Consider the following 17,226-nt stretch of genomic DNA (forward strand, 5'->3'; position numbering starts at 1 on the left):
TCTGAGACAGTAGACGGACCCTGAACAAATGAGATGAAAGCATTTTTATACAGTAAGACCAAGGGCCGTGATCAGCAAATGAAAAGAAACAAAAGGGCAGGAAGGGGGTTGCATTTGCATTCAGAACTTGTCTAACACACAAGCAAGATCAAAGGTTAAATTAGTAGGGGTGTGGTGGTTCTCAGGTGGTTAGTTGACATGTTACCTGCAAAGAGTAAAAACAGGAGGGGCTTCTACATTCAGACAAAAACCATAGATGAAGGGGTCAGTAATGATCGAGAGGCTGTTTCTAGACGTCACTTGATTATCGCGTCTCTGCCAACATGTGTATTTCTTCTTCAAACACAATATTTAAAATTAAACATGACTAATGAACTTGCTTCGGTTTAGTTCAGGGGTGTCATACATCCAAATTTGATCTCAAGTGCACCAAACCAGTAAAGCCATTGCACAATAACCTATAATATAGATGTGTTATATCTTGACTATAATAAATTATCTATTTACTGTGAAAAATGAGCAGTTAATGAACAATATCATCTTTTTTTAAAAATCTTTTTTTCAGTTTATTTTGCACAGAAACTGCTTGACATCATTCAGAGATCAGGGAGCAGAGAGAGTGTGTTTATTAAGGTTTAAAACCACTGCTATCACACAATAACATGTCCTCTTTTACCTAAGACATGAAACATCTTATGTCTTATAGCTATTTATTGAAACTGAAAATTGGAAATCCTCTTAATTTATAAAACTATTTATAACATAACAATCTTATTAAAACTATTAACTATTAATTTAACAAAAAGCCAAAAAAGTTGTAGCACCTTTACAAAAATATAACATAATATTTTCATTTTTGTTCATTTTGGGCCACTTCAGGAAGTCATCATATTTCAGAGTAAAAGACATTTGTGGTGAAAAATGGAAATTATTTCTCTGTAATATTTTTACTTTGCAAAGTTATCCAGTGGCCCGGATTGGACCGGTTGGCGGGCCGGTTCTGGCCCACGGGCCGTATGTTTAACACCCGTTCAGTTAGTTGTGTGTGCTGCAGGTTGGAGCTGCGGCACAGTAGTTCACCCCCATGTCCAGTAGGGGGCAGCAGAATCCCGGCGCAGTACAACACCACATCCAGCAGGAGGCAGTAGAGCTGCTGCAGCCCCTGCACAGACAGAGGGGGGGCCGGGTCGGTGCTTCAGGCTCCACCGCAGATCTCCACAACATCCGCACCAGACTCACTTATGAAACCAACACTAATTACATATTTTATAGATCTATTAAACGTGTGTGCCGCGTCCTCTGCGACTTATAAACTGCAGCACACACAGTCCAAAAAACATGTTTACGGGTAATGCACAATGGAGAAACAGAAGAGGAGGTTGCTGCATTGTGGAGGGTTAGCGTTTAACATTAGCTAATACATGTATATAAGGTTGCTGCGACTGAAATGGACGAAGGAGGAAATATTACATATATTTTACAACGACGACGCTCGCTGCTAAAGTAGAGGTGAGTAGCTTTAGCTCGGTTAGCTGTCTCAGCTTGAATGTCGTGTTCATGTTACCTAAAAAAAGCTAGCTCACAGCTAAACCACGCAGGTGACAGCTGAGTTTATATATCATAAGCCTCATTTTGAACTTTATTTAAAAGGTCGTATAATGTATTTTAAATCTAAAAAACCCTACATTTGTTGCTACTGTCAACGTGACAGCTACACATGTACATAAGCTCAGGAACTTCTGCATATTGCACATTTATATACTGCAGAATACTTACACAATAATACACTTTACTTTAAGTTATATAGTAGCTTATTTATTCATTTTATCTTATTTTGTCTTATTTATTGTAGATATTGTTTATAGTTCACTTTCACCATTACACTGCTACTTTTTTCCACTGTACTCCTGTGTGAATTTGAATATATTATTATGATGGTTATAATGCCTACACTTCTTTAAATTAATGACTTTCCACTCAACTGTAGTGTGGCTTATAATATACTTGTAAGGGTATTTATTAAAAGTCTGTCCTAAACTGTCTGTTCAACAAGATAACTTTTTATCCCTTTTGAGTTTCTGATTTGGACAGTTCATTCAAACATTAATCAAATTTAATTTGAAGGTAGTTAATGTGTACTCTCTGCTCTTTCATTAATTTACATGCTGTTAACATGAGTGAAATTGTGGTGCAGTATTTTCAGGATGAGGTATGACTTGACATGCTTGCAATGTTTGTGTAACTTAGGTGAAGGTTTCAGTTTTCGGTATTAAAGGATGAGTTCATATTTTTTTCAAATCTGGCGAAAAACAACACTAAAACATGCTGCAATCATTCCTCCTGTTCATGCTGACCATTAGAAGATCCCTTTATTATGTACTTGTAATGTAAGTTATGGAGGACAAAACCCAAAGTCATCCTTCTGTGCAAAAATAAGTATTTAAAAGTTGTTCTGAAGTCTTATTAGTGCCAAAGTCCCTCTTTATGTTACTATACTTCCACCACAGCTCAACAGAGGAAACATAAAGAGGGCATTTGTTGCTAAAAAAGACTGTAAATGTGGCAGATATCTACTTGATATGACTAACTCAGACTGCTGAAGCCTCGCATAAGCTTCAGATTAACTTTTAAATGCATTTTTGCTCTAGATGACTGTCTGGGCACACTTTGGATTTTGGCTCTATCACATTAAAAAGCACATTTGAAGGGGATCTTTTAATAGCCAAAAAAGAAGAAGAGCAGGAATGAGAAAACATCTGTCTCTGTTCATATCAGCATCTGACTGCTATTTGAAGGCTGCACATTTGTTTGTTTTTGCATGCAGCAGAACAACACTGGTTTGGCAAAGCAGCTTATTTGCCAGACAAAGGTAGTGAGGGCCAAGTGGCTATAACTGTCAGTCTAAGTGTAATCAAGTCCAGAAATAGGAGCAGCCAGAGGGAAACAAATGTCAGCCACACAGGTAGACAAACAGGAATGTCTGAAATGACTGAAACAAATAAAAAATGCTCCTTTTCCTTTTAAGCACATTCAAACCTGTTCTTTCACATCTTTTCCTGCTAGTACATCACATTTCGTAAACAATACGAGTCTTTGGCTGATTTTTCAATGCTTATTAATCTGCTTCTACCCCAGTTAGGAGTGGGTCAGGAGGAGAGGAGGCTGTGTGGTGAGATTGGAGACGTGCACATCATAGATAAGCTATCGTAATGTCTCAACGACCCCATTATAGCAGCTCCACCTAGGCTATACCAGCACACATCAATGAAGGGACCTCTAGTCTGACCTTATTACACAGCAATAACAAGGTAGCCCTTTTTTTTTTTGTCTCTCAAGGAAAACAATTATAGCCCAATTTGTGTTGCCATGACAATTTGGGGCATTTCAGGAGCTGACGTTACACAATCAGCATTCTTAGTTAAAAAACTGGGTGTAAGGTTTCTTATTCTGCAGAGACATCAACACTTTAATTGTGTTACATAACAAGGAGACACAGACACCTGGCTGAGGCAAATAAGACTGGACTCTACAGTGTTGGACAGGCTCAGAAAACACGTCCTGTAGTGTAGTGACGGTACATTGTGTTCTCGTTGTGAGCTGGGGTTTTTTTTTGTCTCACTCTCTCTCGGTTCGACAGGTGGGCAGGATGGGGGAGCAGGCCGTGAGCAGTGCCGTGAGCAGCGCCGTGGCTGCGATCTCTCCAGTGCAACAGATGCTGGCCTCTGGCACCGGAGCCCTCCTCACATCTATTTTTGGTGAGATGATAGAAATAGTCTTTAAGATTTGTCACAAACACTTAATTATAATCAGTTTTTAAAAAATGGATTAAATCCTTTGTTTTACAGTCACTCCGCTGGACGTTGTGAAGATCAGGCTGCAGGCTCAGCAGACGCCGTTCCACCAAGGTAAAACAAGGATCTTTCTCCTCTTCTATGGTGTTATATTACATTTTGTCTTTGCTTTTAACAGCTGCTAGTGGATGCCAGTTATTATATCTGGATGCTTTTCTAACACCAACAACACCTGTCCTTGCTGTGTCATGTGCTGCCAACATATCTGTGTTGTTTTAAGCGCTATGTCTCTGTGTTTTTTTCTCTATTCTTCTTTCCTGCCTTTGCTTTTTGTTTTGTAGCTTTAGCCTCTGAATCTGCTTCGTGGGGTGGTGTCATCCGCCCGTCCAAGTGTAAGTATCTGACCTGCCGTCACTGCATGCCAAACGTGGGCTGTGGTTTTGAAAATGCACCATCACAGCAATGCTTTCCTCTTGTGTGGTCACGTGGTCGGTTACAGTCGGCCCCCTGTTTGCTAATAGATCAACGTGATTTCTGTCAGCTTGAATGTGCATGTTTTTGTTTCACTGCTTGGCCCCTTTGTCACATGTTTCCTGGTGTATGACGTCTTAAGTTATACAGCTGCAGTTTTGTACCTGGCCTACAACAACTACGTCAGAAAACCCCCAAAAACACTAAAAACATCCTTCACCACTTAGATTTTACTCTTCCTCAATCGTGATCCAGACGCTCGTACACGTCATGTTTTGGTTTGTTGCGATATTTCCACATGGTTAAAAAAATCTGTAGTGGGAGTCGGTTGTGAAACAAACCTTTTTTTAGAGTTTCCTGAAAGGTTTTTGTCAATATTCAGCCCTAAATAAACAGGCAGAGTAAACACTGACGAGGACGGCCCTGGTTCTTATCTTTGGGAGTAGCTGTGCGGTCATTGCCACTACATGCATTATTAATCACATTTCTCTTCACTGTACGAGGAGAAGAGAAACAAGTGTACACCTCAGTTAAGACAAACATGAAGACTTAATTCTCATTGTAGTCTTAATTTAATTCAGTTCCCCTCAAAAAACACAACATATATTTATTATGTCGACTTGATTGCACCTGCTGGTTTTCTGTCTAAAAAGTAAGGCTCATCCATTTTGAAAAAATATCTAATTGAATGAAATTGCGATATGATTATGAAATGTTCATTTTTATATATATTTTTTTCATTTTCATTGAAAAACATATTAAAATTATTATGGTGTGATTTTTATGAGGATCTGTACAAAAACGCTCTGAAGTCTGTAGAACATGACATGTAGGCCAGGACGTCTCTGCAGCACCACAATTTAATTAATTTAATTTAAAATATCATTTTGACACATTTTGCCTTTAACAAATATGACGCCTCCTACGATTTGAAAATTGCTGTGGGCCATATTGTGATTTCCATAAAATTTCTTCTTTAAAAACAAAAAAAAATCCTTTTTATAGTTACAGGTTGCACATAAAATACAAACAATACATATATATAATTAAAAAAATAATAATATGGGGAAGCGGGATAGGCATCAATAAATTTGATACATCAGTGCAAATTCCTAAAAAGAAAAATTCTTTTTGCCTTTAATTTAATTTGATTAACACTGAAATCCTGATTTACATGTTTAACGATAAAAGTTGTGTTTAGATTCTTACAGTTTCTGTAATTTAATTCTTCTGTAAGTTAATTGTTCTCTCTCTCACAGGGAAGTGCTTCCTGTATTGTAACGGGCTGATGGATCACATCTACGTCTGTCAGAACGCCACCAGCTGCACCAGTTGGTACAAAACGCCGACACACTTCAGTGGGACTCTGGTGAGTACGAGCGTCACGGCCTGAAACAATCTTTTACCCACGAAATGATTCGAAATATGTGAAGTTGGTTTGTTTGTTTGATTTTTTGTGCTACAGGATGCTTTTGTGAAAATCAGTCGTCATGAGGGGCTCAGGTCTTTGTGGAGTGGGCTCCCACCAACACTGTGAATATCAAATCTCTCAGCCAAGAAAATGTTTAAAACAGTCGTATAAAGACCCTGATCTAAGTGGTCTAAAGATCTTCTCCTTGTGTATCTGTGTATTTAGGGTTATGGCGGTACCGGCCACTGTCATCTACTTCACCTGCTACGACCAGCTGCGGGACTTCCTTAGATATGGTCTGGGTTTCCAGGGCAGCCACGTACCCCTTGTTGCTGGGGGTCTTGCAAGATGTAAGTGCATAAGACACATCCTAAGTGTTGTATGTTAATCTTCTACTCTCAGTATAAGGGTCAGTGACAACTAAGGGTTGGCAAGATGAGCAAGTCAAAAATATCTTTAAAAAATAGTTTTAAAAGCAGCGTCAGGTTTGTTAAAATGTACATTTAGTATTTTTGTTGGTTTTATATCATTTGAAATGACATTTGCACCATTTTTTACCCAAAGTAAGACTGAATGCTCCTGAGAATGTCAAATGGTGTAACCACAAAATAATTATAAATATTAAATATTTTATCTACCTACAGTGTATTTATACAAATAATTACTTCATTTAAAATGTAAATGGTTCCTGATTGACATGATTCCCCAGATTTAATTGAATATTTAGAACAATTGTATTCCATTAGCTTTATTTAATATAAAAAGTTATAATGTAACATCATGCCAAACTAGCTGATATGGTGTTTTATTGAGAATTTTTTTTTTTGTTTTTAAGCAAGTTTAATCATTAGGTACAAAGTTTTTATGGTTACACCACCTAGACATTTTTGCTATAATCCTCTAATATATTCTCTCAAAATGGATTAAAAGCAGAAATTTGATGCTGGGTCCACACAAAAAGGATGTGTGCAAATTATTCATACGTTTATTTTAACCCCTTTTTTAAATTTGACTAAACCACATGGACACAAAAACAACATTGACCCGTGTGTGTGTGTGTGTGTGTGTGTGTGTGTGTGTGTGTGTGTGTGTGTGTGTGTGTGTGTGTGTGTGTGTGTGTGTGTGTGTGTGTGTGTGTGTGTGTGTGTGTGTGTGTGTGTGTGTGTGTGTGTGTGTGTGTGTGTGTGTTGCAGTGGGAGCTGTGACAGTGATCAGCCCTCTGGAGCTGGTGAGGACAAAGATGCAGTCGCGTCGGCTGTCATACAGCGAGCTGGCGGTGTGTATCCGCTCGTCTGTGGCCCAGGACGGCCTCCTGTCACTGTGGAGGGGCTGGGGACCCACCGTCCTCAGAGACGTCCCCTTCTCTGGTGAGAGCAGCACAGACGACAAGACGTGAACTGTAGACTTGGACAGAAAGCAGCTTTGGTTGAATATTAACAAGTTTCTGAGGTTGAAAAATGAATCTTATCCTCAATAGATGCTCTCCAAACCACTCCTGCAACAAAATTCACTTCTCTGTTTGGATTTAAAATCTCAAACAAACGTAAAACCACCTCCAGTCCACAGCTTCTGTTTTGTGGTTTTGCTGTCCTTGAAGCTCTGCAGGAAGTAGCATTTTGAGCCATAGTTTTAGTTTTGCAGAAATCACGTTGCTGGTTTTAAACCCACTGAGACTGATGGATTGCACAGAAGCAGCTCATTTTGCAGAAGTGATTTGAGAAATGTACGTGACTTGTTGTGCCGTGAAACTAGAAACTGTTTACAGCTACCTCTCCAGTGTTTGCTACCAAAACAAATATGTTTGGGGAGTTAAATAAGTAAATAAACATAGAAACCTTTTTTTCTCATTATTTTCCTCAAATGACACAGTATTTTTTCTTCTTGCTTATTTGGATAAAAGTTTAAGGTGACTGTGATGTAAAGCAAAACAACCAGTTGCTTCCCATTTGCCATTTAAATGACTATTTGTGTGTATTTGCAGCGCTGTACTGGTTTAACTATGAACTGGTGAAGGCTCAGCTATGTGAACAAGCCCGAATGCCTCAAGCCAACTTCTCCATCAGCTTTACAGCAGGAGCCGTCTCTGGAGCTGTGAGTATTTAACATATAGTATGAACACACCTGTCCTTCATGTTTAGCCTGTTTTTCAATGACTGCTTAACTGAAGTGTTAATATTTGATTAAAGCGGATTAGTAAATGATAATACACGAAGACTGTCAGTCTAAAATTATGATTTAGATGTGGGAAAAATTAATTTAATCAGTTTAATTCAAAGTTATAAGGAAATGTATAGTGTTACAGCAGCAATGTGGATAGCATAAATAGAAAGATCATCAATAAAAAGAATAAAGAACAATAAATAATAAGGAAGTAAACCTAAAATAAAATGCAGCATTGAGAAATCTGAATGTTTTCTTTAATTTTACTGACTAAGGTGATCTGCAGTTTTATAAATACTTCAGAGAACTTAAGGTGTGGCTCTTTTACAATGAGCACATTGTCATACATCAATCAATCAATCAAACAATCAAACTTTATTAATATAGCACCTTTCATACAGGTTAATGTGGTCCAAAGTGCTTCACAGTTGATTGACAAGCTGATAATAAGACAGAACAAGTGATATCATAAAGAAAAGGAACATAAACAAAGAAAAAAAGACAAAAAAAAGAGACCAAATTCACACTAGAGGAAATAACAATGATAAAAAATGGTAAAAAAAAAAAAAAGATTATAGAAGCAGGCCAGTGTTTGACCCACATTCACAGCTGTAATGTCTCTTGAGCAACAACTAAGCGACGGCCCTCCTGATATGAATCGTTAACCTTCGTGTGCTGATAATATTTAATCTTTTTTGAGTGTCTCATCTAGGGCCCAACTGATAATGAATTTTTGGAGCAGATCCCGATAGCTGATAATCTTATATATCTAGAATATGTACATAAACACATATTTTTTTGTAATGATCCCTCACTGTTTAACTTTAAAGTGACATGAGTGCACTGAAATGGGAATTTAATACAACTATGAATTAAAAAAAAAACTAACCTCTTGTGTAACTTGTGTAAATATAAGTATATAACTAGAGTTAATCAAAAGGATCAAACACACAGAAAATGCTGCCTACATAAATTTAAAAAATAACAATATATTGGTACAAATTGGTAAGCAACATATAGACCGATATCTCTAGTCTTGGGCTCTAGTCTCGTCCAGAATTTGACTGTTTCCGTCCGTCTCGGTCTCCATCCAGATTGCCGCCATCCTGACTCTGCCTTTTGACGTGGTGAAGACCCGTCGACAGATCCAGCTGGGAGAGATGGACACTCTTGGAGGTCAGTTTGTGCTCATTTTCTCTAATGGCGCTTTTCCACTACACAGTTCCAGCACGACTCGACTCGACTCTGGTTTTTTTGACATACCACTAGGGATAGTAGCTGGTACCTGGTACTTTTTTAGTACCTGCTCTGCTGAGGTTCCAAGCGAGCCGAGCCGATACTAAATGTGACGTCAACAGACTGCCGGCCGCTGATTGGTCATGAGCCGTCCCACACAAGAATCAAACTCGGCATTTTTAAATACCAACAACAGCGTTACAGCCATTGGTTTATCTTCTCTTGCTTTGTGTGTGACAGAAAGCCACATACAGCAGCAAGTACACCATCGCCTCCATGTCCTCCGTTGTTTATGTGTTTGAGTCGAGTCGTGCTGGAACTGTGTAGTGGAAAAGCACCATATGATTCAGGCAGTTTTGTTTCCTGTATGTTCTGAATATACTCATGTACAATATCTCTTCTAGATCCTTTAAAGAGAACCACTTCCACATGGCACATGATGAAAGAAATAAGGACTGAAGTGGGCTACAGGGGCCTTTTTGCAGGTACACATATTTTTCTATCAATACAAAAAAATATAGAAATATTAAAAAAAAAAAAAAAAAATTAAAAAAAGCTGAAATAAAAACCTTTTTGTATTTCCACAGGTTTCATGCCCAGGGTGATCAAAGTGGCTCCTGCTTGTGCCGTTATGATAAGCACATATGAGTTTGGAAAGGCCTTCTTTCAGAAGATGAACCTCGATCGAGAGCGACTTACAACTTGAAGGCTGCGGGTGTGTCGCTGGATGTTTTCCCAGTAGGAGAAAAGACTTTTATTGTCAGGACAGTTGGGGACGAGGCCTTTTTCTTAAACTGAATCTTGATGGACAGGATCTTTTTTGGGGGGGAGTTTCTTTTTAAGTGAAGAAGAGGATTCAAGCACATTTCTGATTTTTGGGATGCCGCTTCCTGCAAATCCGTTCTCTGTTTGAAATGTTACAGCGGTAAGACTTTAAACGCACCCTTGAACCTTGAACGCAACACAGAGTTCGACTAACAGATGTGGACACTGATGGGAGAATCCGGGACCACAGACTGTATGTGTGTGCTGATTATATTAGTAAATGTTGTAAAGGTGTCTTAAAGGAAAGGAAAAAGACTTGTACCAAATATTTTCAAGGACATGGATCACAACTTAAGCGCACGTCATGATATAAGTCCTGTGACAATTCAATTATTGTCCTTTTACATTCAAAACCCACTACAGACAATCGTTCATGATCAAGACACTGACCTCCTCAATGTGTTAAAATGACATGACTCTTGATCTTTGCTGGACTGTGGTTTAACGAGTAATGCTTAATGGGAAAAATCTAAAAACTCTGCATCAGTAATTTAGTACGAGTTTAAAGAAAAAGTTCTCCTTCCCATCGTTTGTATTGCCTGACAAACTGCATGGAGCGTACAACTCATTTCAATACAGAATCCAGACATCAGCTTTACAGCATTACCCTGCATTCCTGCGGCAGTGAAACATAATATTTTTGACTTTTATCTACTAAGTAGATGACGGACAAATGTGTTTTTTTTAATGCTGGATAAGTTCAAACCCATTGGTAGCACTTTACATTGACAACATAAGAGTTGCGAAATGAAATCATATACAAAAAAGGTTGTTATGTCTGTTGAATGTACGCCTCTTTTTCTGTTCTCACGACTGGAGGAAAGCCATAGTATTTGACACAGAAAGGCATATAGATTATAATTCTTCAATCATAATGAAAGCGAGCCTGTTTATGCATGAATTTAGCAGTTTATGCTATGATTATAGTGCAAGAGCAACAACGTTCAACATCTGTGAAAACCTCTGCGGCCAGCTTCACAAATATCACACAAATGTTCTTGAAGGTTTGCCAAGGCATGCTGGTGCAGAAAAAGTGGAAAAACAAAAAGAAGGCTTTCCAGATTTTCCCTGCGTGGCATGGTGACGTTAAATGACTTCTGTGTTTCTTTGCCTGCAGTGGAGACTTTCTTTACAACTTGTTACAACACTGGATCATAAAACAAAATATCACCGCCTTAACCTAAAAAGGTAGACTGTGTACTTTGTTTTTTATGAATCAAATGATAATAAAACAATGTGACAGCTTGATTTTTTTCTTTTTTTAAATGTAGTGTGATTTATATTTTATTTAGGAGTCTGTAAATGTCAATTGTTTAAAATAACAAAACATGTACAATAGTTATGATTAAGATGTTTAATATAGGATAAAAATGATGATAGTGAGAAATGCATATACTGTGTTTCACTACTGAAGCATCAAAATGGCCAAAAAGTACTTTTAATAAAATTATTAAAATAAACATTGTCCATGTTTATTTGGCCAGAAACTTGCACACAATGGAAATACAAATGAAATGCATTTTGTTTCTATTTTAATATAGCCTAGTTGTAAACTGAACAAAGACAATGTAAATGCTAATTTGGGCTGTATAAAGAGCAGAAATACTTCAAAATGCCAGGTCAAGACAAATTAATATATTTACGTGTACTTTTTAGATAGATAAGATATTCCTTTATTAGTTCCACAAGGGGGAAATTTACGTTATTGCAGCAGCAAAGTGGATATTAAAAATGGAGGAGCGTCATTAGAAAGAATCAAGGACAATAAATAAGTAACTACAAAAGCAATAAAAACAATTGTAGTAAAAAGAAGAGGAAAATGATAGTAATAATAGAAATAGTAACATTATGTACAAGAGTAATATTGGTTTTGAGTGATAATATACTTGAGTTTGATATTGTTATTGCAGATAGATAGACAGATAGATAGATAGATAGATAGATAGATAGATAGATAGATAGATAGATAGGGTGGTGTACTGTAATGTGGGGCATTGACTAATGTGGGACACCTAAGCTCATTTATTCCTTTCTACAACATTCAAGTGAACATGATTGGTGTTGAATGTAATGTAGGTGTCATGTAATAGAAACCATGTGACTTTGTGTGTGTTATAAATGGGGGCAGGAACAAACATGAAGTACCCCTTGTGAAGTCCACTTAAAGGTCAGTGACAGGATTCACACAAAATCAATGTTAAGGATATAAATCTGGCATGAATTAAATAATGTTCTTAATTGTTAAATTATGTTTATGATTTATTTTGAGCATCAAATGATGCATAAGCCTAAAAACTAGTGTTAAAAATCTACACATTTTTAAACCATTTGGCACAAGGAACACTAATATATGTGTTTATATTATTATTATTAATAGTATAATATCTAAAAATTGTCTTCTGATTTAACAAGGAAAGAGCTTGATGACTTCATAATAAAGATAAAGACACATTTATTGATCCCACAATGGGGAAAATTCACCATTAAAAAAACATGTATACAACAATAATACGATTAAGATTAAAAATAAAAAATAAAAAATAAATTATAGTGCTGCATTGTACAGTCTGACTGCAGTGGGAATGAAGGACCTTCTTATACTTGGGGTGTGATATAATGTATTGGATTCATATTTAAATATGCTACACAAGTCAGAATGGCAAAAAGTGTCCCACATTACTCTAATCCACCCTACTGCTTGGTTTACAGCAGCCACATGTAACTATCCAATGGCAAAAAACTAAAAAACTTATCACTAAAAATACACCAAAGTTGTACTAATAAAATAAATATATGTATATGTTATAGACACTTTAAATTTCGTCTTAAATTGGATGACTGATTTATGAAAGAATTCAAACACGTTCTACTTTAACTCATCTCCATGGTGACGAACCAGGGGCGGGACTTAACTGAGGAGTCACGTATACTCTCGCGAGATGTGCTTGTATATATAATGCCGGCTCACCCCTCTGTGAGGCCTCTTTGAAATCGGATTGGAGACAAAATGGTGAGTGTGCTCTCCTCACTGCCGGTTCTCAAGCCAGCAATCCATCTGTTATCTAAACCATCTGATTGTGTTAACTTGTTTTAAACAGTCAGGCAGCCTTTATAGACGTTGTAGGATATTTACTGCGTATAATTTTGTAGCATTTCACTCTAAATCGTAACTTACTTAAAGCGTCTGTGCAACCATGTTGGCCCAAAATGGCTGCTTGTAGGCCGCTGTTTCTAGCTAATTAAACAGTAATTGACTGGTTTAGTGACACTGTATGTTATCTACTTGAATACACATATTTCTTATTTTCCCGCTAATTAATGTTAATAAGTTAGCCGAGGTTAAATTTGCAGGAGCGTCGTTTGACAAGCATGGTAGCTCAGAAAGCTAACAGCATGGTTGACTTGTTACTCTTGAGTTTAGCCACTAAACTAATATAAAGTAAAATTAAACATAGTATAATACTCTGTATGGATTATCAGCTAACAAGTTTTCCCTTCTCTTCACAGTCCCACCGTAAGTTTTCGGCTCCGCGCCACGGATCTTTGGGCTTCTTGCCCCGCAAGAGGAGCCGACGTCACCGCGGTAAGGCCAAGAGCTTCCCCAGGGATGACCCCAGCAAACCCGTCCACCTGACCGCCTTCCTGGGCTACAAGGCCGGCATGACACACATTGTCCGTGAGGTCGACCGACCTGGCTCAAGTGAGTGTACTTGCATATGCTTCCATCTGCAAATGAATGATTGCTTAGAAGCTGGAAAGATTATAGCTATATCAGACTTTATTAAGCAACATATGGTTTCTTCTGCCTGTGATGAGTCTCTCGACGGGCGGACATAATGGGTTAACCCTTGCTGAATGTCGAGCACTGAGCGCAGTCTATACCATATTTTAGAAAATGTAGTTTACACTTTTTTTTTTTTGGATGTCTAAAACATCTTTATTAATGCAAAGGTTGCTTTTTTCCTTGTAGAGGTGAACAAGAAGGAAGTGGTGGAGGCTGTGACCATTGTGGAGACACCCCCCATGATTGTGGTCGGAGTTGTAGGCTACGTCAACACCCCTCGTGGTCTGCGTTCCTTCAAGACCATCTTCGCCGAGCACGTCAGTGATGAGTGCAAGCGTCGCTTCTACAAGAACTGGTGAGTTGCTGCAGAAATGATACATTAAACTTATTAGTAGTTTATTAAAGTACATGAAGCAGATGTTAGTTGCCCAGTGGAGATGAAACAACAAATTTTCACTGAGTGAGTCTAACAGTACGGTACCCTCTGTGGTAGCTCCGCTCAGGTGCCTCGTGCCCTGATGAGCTCCGGGCTCCTCTGGCCAGTGGAAAGTGCTGCTTAGAAACTGTGCCATGAGCCGAAACACTTTATTAGCTGATGCAGCCCCTCCTCATGTCACCACATGGCGGTAGGGGCGAGCAGCTAGGCACTGTGTTCTTCCGCTGACCCTTCGGGGTTATGAAGGACCTGTGCAAACAACGTGTTCTGTCTTCTCCGGCTGCGCCGCACGCTCACAGGTACAAGTCCAAGAAGAAGGCCTTCACCAAGTACTGCAAGAAATGGCAGGATGATGAAGGCAAGAAGCAGCTGGAGAAGGACTTCGCCTCCATGAAGAAGTACTGCCAGGTCGTCCGCATCATCGCCCACACACAGGTTTGTATTTATTTTCCTCTATAAGATAGTTTTCCTAGTAGTTTGTCAGTGATGAGACCACGGATCTTTTGCGTCAGGCATGGCGCCCGACACACATGAGGATACCTTCCATGCTGCCTTCCTTCTGAGACTTCACCACTATAATCATTAGACGTAAGGATATGTTCTCTATTCTGACTCGTTGTTCTTTCTCTGTGCAGATGCGTCTGCTGCCCCTGAGGCAGAAGAAGTCTCACCTGATGGAGGTGCAGCTGAACGGAGGCTCCATCTCTGACAAGGTTGACTGGGCCCGTGAGAAGCTGGAGCAGGCCATTCCCATCAACACCGTCTTCTCCCAGGACGAGATGATCGATGTCATCGGTATCACCAAGGGTCACGGATACAAGGGTAAGAGCATCTGCGATTACATAACCTTAAGATGTTGCCTTGTCTGCTTTGTTAGCGTTTTCGACTCTGATCACATGCGTCTTGTCTTTCTAGGTGTCACCAGCCGTTGGCACACAAAGAAGCTGCCCCGTAAGACCCATCGTGGTCTGCGCAAGGTGGCCTGTATCGGTGCCTGGCATCCTGCCCGTGTGGCCTTCTCTGTGGCTCGTGCTGGTCAGAAGGGTTACCATCACCGCACAGAGATCAACAAGAAGATCTACAAAATCGGTCAGGGCTACCACACCAAGGATGGAAAGCTGGTGAAGAACAACGCTGCCACCGAGTACGATCTGTCCAACAAGAGCATCAACCCTCTGGTGAGTTACATTCATGCAACCTGTGTCAAGTTATTGACTGTATAATAATCCTTAAGTCTCTCAAGGGGTAAATATACAGTGTTACAGCATCAAAGTGGATATTAGGAAGTAAAAAATCCAATATCAATATACTGGCTGATAACCTTATATTCAGAATATGTACATAAACTATAATAAGCCTACAAATTAATGATTACTTATAACCTGGGAAGATTACACAGACTTGACTTATTTGATTTATGGTTTGTTCTGCCTGTGATGATTCTCTCGACGGGCGGACATAATGGGTTTAAACCCTTGCTGAATGTCGAGCACTGAGCGCAGTCTTATACCATAATGATATAATGTAGTTTACACTTTTAAAAACTTTCATACTAGGGGTTGTTTTTCCTTGTGTAGAGGTGAACAAGAAGGAAGTGACTAATCTCGATTTCTCTTTTTTTATTAAAGGGTGGCTTCGTCCACTATGGTGAGGTGACCAATGACTTCGTTATGGTGAAGGGCTGCGTGATCGGTACCAAGAAGAGGGTGCTGACTCTGCGCAAGGTGAGGAATAATTCACAGCTCTGCAGTGTAAACCTAGCCTAATGTAACAATGGCTCAACTTGGTATCTGAACTTTTTGCTTTTTGCTTTTCAGTCTCTGTTGACTCAGACCAGCCGTCGTGCCTTGGAGAAGATCGACCTCAAGTTCATCGACACCACCTCCAAGTTCGGTCATGGTCGTTTCCAGACCGTGGAGGAAAAGAAGGCATTCATGGTACGACTTCTCTCTGCTTTAGATTTCTTATGGTTGTGTGGAAGACTTGAGTACATTTTTAGCCTCCCTTTAACCGGGGAAAGACAAGTTTTAACTACTGTAAAATTACAAATCCCCTTCATAACACACATTGCATATTACTAGATATCTACTTTTTTTTTGTTGTTGTGCACTGTTCGTAACCTGGTTCAGTCTTCAGTATGAGCTTGGGTTCCATTCCAGTGCAATAGTGAACTCCAGTGAGGCAGGGGAGTGGTACCGTTTTGTGCTCACTCCCTGTTCACTCTCTGGGAACACCGGCCCCCTCGGAGCCAACACATGGAGCCGATGGCCTATTCTAACTATTTGATGTACAACTGATTATCTCCTTTTTTATTTTTGTCTACAGGGACCACTCAAGAAGGACCGTATCACCAAGGAGGAGACTGCCTAAAGTCCCTATCCACAAGAGATGTCTCTGCTGGATCGTTTGTCACCATCATTACTGTTGTGCAGAGTTATTTAATAAAAAAACAAACCAAAGAATGTGTCTCAGGTTTTTATTATTAGAGGTGATGGCTTCATTGCTAGTCTTTAAATCAGCTGGGGGAAATCTGTGATCAGCGGGTGTTAACCTTGTAGCTCAACTCGTCAGCTTTTTTGAAGTTGCAGATGACGGCTTTATCAATAATTGAGCTCAGGTAATTGGTAGGTTTTTTATGAAAGGCATCTGCAACAGATTTGTGATAAAAGTGAAGTCACTTTAGGAAATGAGTTTGCAAAGACGAATGTCTGGTGGGCGCTTGTGTTTAAATGTGATCGGCCTGATGTTTGCAGCATCAGCCACCTGTGCAGAACTGATGGGACAGCGAGACCCCCTCTGTTAGCTAACACTGCATGTTTTAACTGGCTATACATGTCCTTGAGCTCTAAGGCTTGTATCCCGCTGACATCGGGAGCTTGAGTAGTCACAGCACAGTAATTAAGCCCCACCATCATCCATTTCTGACTCATCACTGCCAAAAAGTAAAAACCTCCACTTCAGCAGGTAACGATGAAGACCCTGAGAGGGCTCCACGGGCCATTTAGATGTCTCGGAGAGGCATTTTGTGGGACATCTCTGCATAATATTAGCACACTTTGCAGAAATGTGGATATTCTTCTATACAGATTTAAAAGTCCCACCTTCCCTCCCC

At 39.3% G+C, this 17,226-nt stretch overlaps 2 protein-coding genes and 2 non-coding genes across 5 annotated transcripts in view; all 4 read left to right on the top strand.

Annotated features, from left to right (window-relative positions):
- The first annotated feature begins 1,306 nt into the window (after nt 1-1,306).
- On the top strand, nt 1,307-11,354 carry slc25a39 (solute carrier family 25 member 39). Of its 2 annotated transcripts, XM_053338525.1 has the most exons (12): nt 1,307-1,509; nt 3,638-3,755; nt 3,846-3,905; nt 4,133-4,183; nt 5,522-5,631; nt 5,728-5,795; nt 5,899-6,023; nt 6,867-7,040; nt 7,655-7,764; nt 8,928-9,009; nt 9,474-9,554; nt 9,657-11,354. In XM_053338525.1, exons 2-12 carry the CDS (start codon nt 3,647-3,649, stop codon nt 9,773-9,775), a joined length of 1,089 nt encoding a protein of 362 aa, XP_053194500.1. In that variant the 5' UTR covers nt 1,307-1,509; nt 3,638-3,646; the 3' UTR covers nt 9,776-11,354. The 2 variants fall into 2 exon arrangements, with proteins under 2 accessions (XP_053194500.1, XP_053194501.1); XM_053338526.1 differs by lacking the exon at nt 4,133-4,183.
- Nucleotides 11,355-12,859: 1,505 nt separating this feature from the next.
- rpl3 (ribosomal protein L3) overlaps nt 12,860-17,226 on the top strand; it is a 291,434-nt gene continuing 287,067 nt past the window's right edge. The window contains exons 1-9 of the mRNA XM_053338513.1: nt 12,860-12,904; nt 13,402-13,594; nt 13,865-14,033; nt 14,414-14,549; nt 14,750-14,936; nt 15,030-15,292; nt 15,743-15,838; nt 15,932-16,051; nt 16,440-16,564. Of these exons, the coding sequence (XP_053194488.1) occupies nt 12,902-12,904; nt 13,402-13,594; nt 13,865-14,033; nt 14,414-14,549; nt 14,750-14,936; nt 15,030-15,292; nt 15,743-15,838; nt 15,932-16,051; nt 16,440-16,484 (1,212 nt within the window). The 5' untranslated portion in view covers nt 12,860-12,901 and the 3' untranslated portion in view covers nt 16,485-16,564. The remainder of the gene's footprint in view (nt 12,905-13,401; nt 13,595-13,864; nt 14,034-14,413; nt 14,550-14,749; nt 14,937-15,029; nt 15,293-15,742; nt 15,839-15,931; nt 16,052-16,439; nt 16,565-17,226) is intronic.
- On the top strand, nt 14,590-14,685 carry LOC128379685 (small nucleolar RNA U83B). Its single transcript, XR_008323455.1, has one exon. It is a non-coding gene; the product is annotated as a small nucleolar RNA U83B (small nucleolar RNA).
- LOC128379680 (small nucleolar RNA SNORA54) lies at nt 16,219-16,350 on the top strand. Its single transcript, XR_008323450.1, has one exon. It is a non-coding gene; the product is annotated as a small nucleolar RNA SNORA54 (small nucleolar RNA).

This window comes from Scomber japonicus, chromosome 18, assembly GCF_027409825.1.
Source record: "Scomber japonicus isolate fScoJap1 chromosome 18, fScoJap1.pri, whole genome shotgun sequence".
Classification (NCBI taxonomy): Eukaryota; Metazoa; Chordata; class Actinopteri; order Scombriformes; family Scombridae; genus Scomber; species Scomber japonicus.